Here is a 5,831-nt window from a genome sequence, read left to right on the forward strand (position 1 = left end):
AAACTAATTATAAAATGATTTGCAGGGATAGAAACACCAAAATGCAAATTTACTCTGCAAGTATTTAAGTAAGTCTTTTCTTTATTTTTTCTCTCTTTTTTTATTTACAAATATAGCATGTGTAAGTTCTTTTCTTCTGATTTTGGCACCACCTTATACTGTAAGCACGCCACGCCACTGTGACTTTGTGTGTGTGTGTGTGTGTGTGTGTGTGTGTGTGTGTGTGTGTGTACGTGCTTGTGTTTTTGTTGTTCCTGATAAGATTATGGTTATAAAGTACAAGTGATTGACTTACCATTACGAATGATTGTGAATGAGTGAATATTTTGGGAAGCCGTGAATATTCAAGTTCTAGTTCAATGTCGTAATCAGCAAAATTTGGCCACCACTGTTGATATAATTCAAACTGGAATTTCTCCTCTCACAATGATTTCTGTATAAATAGGTTGTGCAATGTTCTCCTGAAATTGATGCTATTGTAAACGTATAAGATTTGTATGGAGTTGGGGAGGGGGTGATGAAAATGATTTTATCGGAGTAAAATTAATGTTGTATCTATGTTGGAGGTGAATGCTAATGCTATTTTGTTGAAATGGCGGTCTTGTGGAAAAAGTGAAGGCATTTTCTTTTCGCCTGGTTTCTAATGTTTTCCACTACATACTTCAAGAGATGCGAGAGTTATAGTTGGTGACCAATTTCGAGTCTCTTCTTTTGACCTGTTCGATATTAATGATATGGGCTTGTTGGTAATAATATGGGCCAAACCAATTCGTTGTTAGCTTGTTCTCTTTTTGTTTTGTTTTTTTGTTTGTTTTTTTGTTTTTGTTATTTCGATGGGCATATTGATACATGTTTATTCATTCTAAATTATTTTACCTTGATTGCAGGTTTCATATATGTATGACACATTATCATTATTATTATTATTATTATTATTATTATTATTATTATTATTATTATTATTATTATTATTATTTTATTATTATTATTATTATTATTATTATTATTATTTATTATTATTATTATTATTATTATTATTATTATTATTATTATTATTATTATATATTATTATTATTATTATTATTATTATTATTATTATTATTATTATTATTATTATTATATTATTATTATTATTATTATTATTATTATTATTATTATTATTATTATTATATTATTATTTATTATTATTATTATTATTATTATTATTATTATTATTATTATTATTATTATTATTATTATTTATTATTATTATTATTATTATTATTATTATTATTATTATTATTATTATTATTATTATTATTATTATTATTATTATATTATTGTTATCATTATTATATCATTATCATCATCATCATCATCATCATCATCATCATCATCATCATCATCATCATCGTTATTGTTATTATCATTATCATTATTATTATTATTATCATCATCATCATCATCATTATTTTATTATTATTATTATTATTATTTATTATTATTATTATTATTATTATTATTATTATTATTATTATTATCATTATCATCATCATCGTCATTATTGTATGTGAAATGTTTGGGGGGGGGGGGGGGGCGTACCTTGTTCTCAATCTTTAAAGAAGATTTTCCCGTTACACGGAAAAATTATAGGTCTGAAATCATTGGGATAATAAATGACAGGATTTATTGTAAATCAATTTTACGATTTTGTTATCTTTTATCTTTCTCATTCCTGGAAATCATTTGAAGGATACCCACTCACCACGATTATTCTTACTCATCGGCTGTAAGATGGAGACTAAAGCAGCCATGAACCCAAAGGATTATCAATGTGGGTGGATTACTTCATTGTTATTGTTCAATTTCATTGTTTTTTTTAATTCGAGTGATTGTTTTTTTTTTTTAAAGAGAAAAAAATGTGCATTTATATATCTAATATGCATAGTGTTTAGGTACAAAATATGCTTTAACGTCTTTGCCCAAATAATCACATTTAAAAAAAAATATTAGAAATTACCAATTGTGTAATATAATGTGCATATGTTTAACACTTAGGAGGAGACTTTCTTGTCAAAGACAACGCTGCTTTGCACGAATGAGATAAACCCATAATAAAGTCCATCTCCGATAAGACGAGGAAAACTGAGGAATGCTTTTCGCAAGGGCATTCCGTCAAGGGGTGATAGAACCGTCAGGCCTAATTTTGGTCTTGTACGTTCCAGACCGTACTGTCGCACAATTATGAAACAACGTTTTGCTTTGATCTGAAAACTTTTACTTCACATACACGTATCTCAACTTGTATCCAAAATTTAAAACAAAAATCAAACCCGTTGATTTTTTTAAAAGTCTTTGGTATAAAAAGTTTTGACAATTTGCGATGAATCCTAATTTACCTGGGTGGGGTCTTTGACCTCCAATGGTGAGCAGGAGGTTACCCTGTGTTTTCTATCCCATTTATCTGTTTTCCGAGTTGCTTTCTGTCGTTGACTTGGAAAGAGATTACTTAGTTTTGTCCTAGCCTGACTGGGGTCCTTGACTGGGAGGGAAACGATCAAATGTATAGTTTTTGGTTTGGGAGATGATATTTTTTTCCTTGTAAATCATCTCGCTTACTATTTGTCAATTTGTTTTAAGGTAATAATTATTTACTATAAACTTTTTGTGCGTGTGCTTTAGATATATAGTGATTTGTCAACACTTGAGTGAATTCCTCTTAATGGGATCATGCGCATGTGCCTGGATGAAACTTTTAGGTGATCTCAAACTCAGTGCACTGATAGCAAGTTCTTGGAATCTACATCTGTTCCCTATTTGAACTAATTCCCCCTTCTCTTATTTTTCATACCTTGCTTAATTTGCGATGCTGCACTGCGGTTGGTGCATGGGTTATTCCAGTCTTTCCTTGGAATAGACCCTAGACACAAATTTCCCCTATGGGATGAATAAAGAGAATTTAAAAAAATATTATCTTATTTATTTTGTAAAATAGCAGTTAAAATTACAAAGCTACGCGCTTTCAAAAGATCAAAAACGATGTGTCTTGCATCCAGTCAGTGAGCGGATAAATGGAGTAATATTTGTCATTACCATTCTTATCGCGGTTGAGTGAGCGAAACAAATAATTTTTTGAATGTCGCTTCCAAAGTGAGGCGTACTTAATGTCTAGCTTTGTAAAATAGATTTCGTTATGTATATATATTAAAAATTTCAGACCGAACAATGATAACGATAAAAATATACAACCCGCCCAGAGTTCAAAAACCCGAATCACTGTTATGTTTTGGCTATCTTGATAAGAATTGATGGATGTGGTGTAATGGTTAGATAAATTGAATATATCCCTACGATGGTTTAACTGACGGGAATAATTGATTATGCATATAATATATACCGACATATATATCAATTACATTTTTTTTTCAGGTATTGGTGGAGAATTAGATGAAATCCTACCAGCCGATGAGTCTTGTGCAACACAACAACTCTCAAGCAAAAGGGAATACAGACTTGCTTTATTGTCCTTTTGGATTTTTGGGGTATGCAACTCCTTCGCTTATGTTGTTATGTTGAGCGCAGCACACGACATTTTGCATAGTGGTGACGAATATAAAAATCAAACTCACAGAGGAAATTGTTCAAATTGCAGTTCAAATTACGAAATCGATGAATCTGATATTTTGTATTGTAATAAGGTTTCAACAGGCGCCATACTCCTCGCTGATGTTGTTCCATCACTGTTAGTGACCTTGACCTTTCCTTTCTTCTTGCAGCAGATTCCGTACAATGTAAAACTAGCTCTTGTCGTGGGATTTTGTGCAGCTAGCTTTGTCGTTGTCGCATTTGCCCATGCCATATGGCTTAGTGTTATAGGAATAGTCTTTGCAAGCATCAGCGCAGGACTTGGGGAAATTACATTTCTAAGCATGTCAACATTTTATCACAATGATGTCTTCTCGAGTTGGTCATCTGGAACAGGAGGTGCTGGCGTGTTTGGATCCATTGTTTACGCTGGATTTACCTCTTTGGGACTATCTCCTCAGACGTCACTGCTAATAATGCTTTTTATACCGACGCTTATGCTGATAACTTACACGTGTATTTTGCCGTCAGCAGGATGGAATGAAAAGTCTCAAGACAAAAAAGCGGACTCTTGTGCTTTCAAACTTACTTATAAACAAAAGTTTGCGGTTATTCCATATCTGTTGAAATACATGATTCCTCTAGCTATGGTTTACTTTGCACAGTACTTTATTAACCAAGGCCTCTATGAGTTTTTATATTTCAATGATGAATTCTTATCTAGACCGGAGCAGTACAGGTGGTACCAAGTTGACTATCAAATTGGGGTATTTATATCACGCTCTTCTGTCAACTTCATTCATATACGAAATTTATGGATATTACCCAGCTTGCAAGTAATAAATCTTATACTACTATTATTCCAATTGTATTATAGATTTATTCCAAACTTTTGGATCATTATCGTAATTATACTGTGGGAAGGATTGCTTGGAGGTGGAGCTTATGTGAATACACTTTATCGAATGACAAACGATCTTTCCTCGAATATCAAAGAATACTGTTTCGGTGTAGTAACTGTTGGAGACTCGGTGGGCATCGCAACAGCTGGAGTAGCTGCTATCCCATTTCATAATTATATCTGTAATTTGAAGTTAAAAGTCTGAGTCTATTTCTTTCCCCTTTTTAATTCATTTAATTCTATTTATTTATTTATTGACTTATATATTATCTGTTTATTTGTTTATTTTTAGTTTCTACTGAAAACATCTAGCGTTTAAAATAGTATTAAGATTATATAAAAAGAATAATAACATACGTGTACATTGAACAAGTACTGTGGTTATTGCAACGATATAATTTGTCTTTGTATGGAAACATTCATTCAGCGAGACAATCAGCACATTTACATCCTATGGCCATTTGTATCATGTGGTTTAAGGTTAAGATTTTGAACTTGTTTATTCTATTAATTAGCTATCAAACCCCCTGCAACAAGAGCAGAGTAGCATCAATTTCATTTATTTTATTTTTGTTAACAACCATGTATCCCGTATTTTGATTGGACAAATGTCTACTGGTTAGCATTCTTAGTTTTTCCTCTCCCCCCCCCCCCCCCATCTCTCTCTCTCTCTCTCTCTCTCTCTCTCTCTCTCTCTCTCTCTCTCTCTCTCTCTCTCTCTCCAGGGCCCGTTTTCATGAACGAGGACTAGATTTAGTAATTTACTAGTCTAGTAAATGACTAGCTAGTCTTAAGCCCAAGCGAAGCAAGTGTCTACAAAATCGGATTTCACGAACGCTTTCTAGTCTCGGATTAGCTAGTCTCTTGCCTAGAAGTGGGCATTGTAAGGACGATGACTAATTGGGCTATTTTGTGCGGGTAACATCACCTCTCTACTTCACGAAGGCAGGGAGGATACAACCGCTTTAATACTTCCAAAGAGGAAATTACCAACACACGTGATATTGACTGTCGACAGTTGTAGACTGCAATGATGTCCATCGTCGACTGTCAATTCTATATTTAGGACAATTTCATTAAGAAGGCGAACACCGAGTTTGAAACTCAAAGACATTGAACCCCAAAAAAATAATAATAATAAATAAAAAAGCAAAAAAAAACAAACAAACATATAATTACACAAAAGAGAAAGTGTGTTCTGATTAATCACATTATTTCATTCAATTGCAATGTCAACGGAATAACTTTTTTCTCCACTATACTTTCTAATCATTTTTTTCCCCCGTTGTTGTTGTTCTTTGACGCAAACCCTTCGATTTCGGAGTCTCTAACTCACTCTCCATCTAACGAGCAGATAGAGTTAGGC

At 32.5% G+C, this 5,831-nt stretch overlaps 1 protein-coding gene across 2 annotated transcripts in view; it reads left to right on the top strand.

The window, feature by feature from the left end:
- Window positions 1-316: 316 nt before the first annotated feature.
- LOC144964830 (battenin-like) overlaps window positions 317-5,831 on the top strand; it is a 6,896-nt gene continuing 1,381 nt past the window's right edge. Inside the window, exons 1-3 of one of the 2 annotated variants that reach the window (XM_078899492.1) lie at window positions 317-445; window positions 1,732-1,813; window positions 3,409-5,831. The exon at window positions 3,409-5,831 is cut by the window's right edge and continues 1,381 nt beyond it. In XM_078899492.1, coding sequence (XP_078755618.1) covers window positions 1,774-1,813; window positions 3,409-4,670 — 1,302 coding nt within the window. In that variant the 5' untranslated portion in view covers window positions 317-445; window positions 1,732-1,773 and the 3' untranslated portion in view covers window positions 4,671-5,831. Of the gene's footprint in view, window positions 446-1,607; window positions 1,814-3,408 lie in introns of those variants that run through there. The other variant, XM_078899503.1, reaches the window with a different exon arrangement.

This window comes from Berghia stephanieae, chromosome 1, assembly GCF_034508935.2.
Source record: "Berghia stephanieae isolate SIO BIC M18660-M18661 chromosome 1, UCSD_Bste_1.3, whole genome shotgun sequence".
NCBI classification, from domain to species: domain Eukaryota; kingdom Metazoa; phylum Mollusca; class Gastropoda; order Nudibranchia; family Aeolidiidae; genus Berghia; species Berghia stephanieae.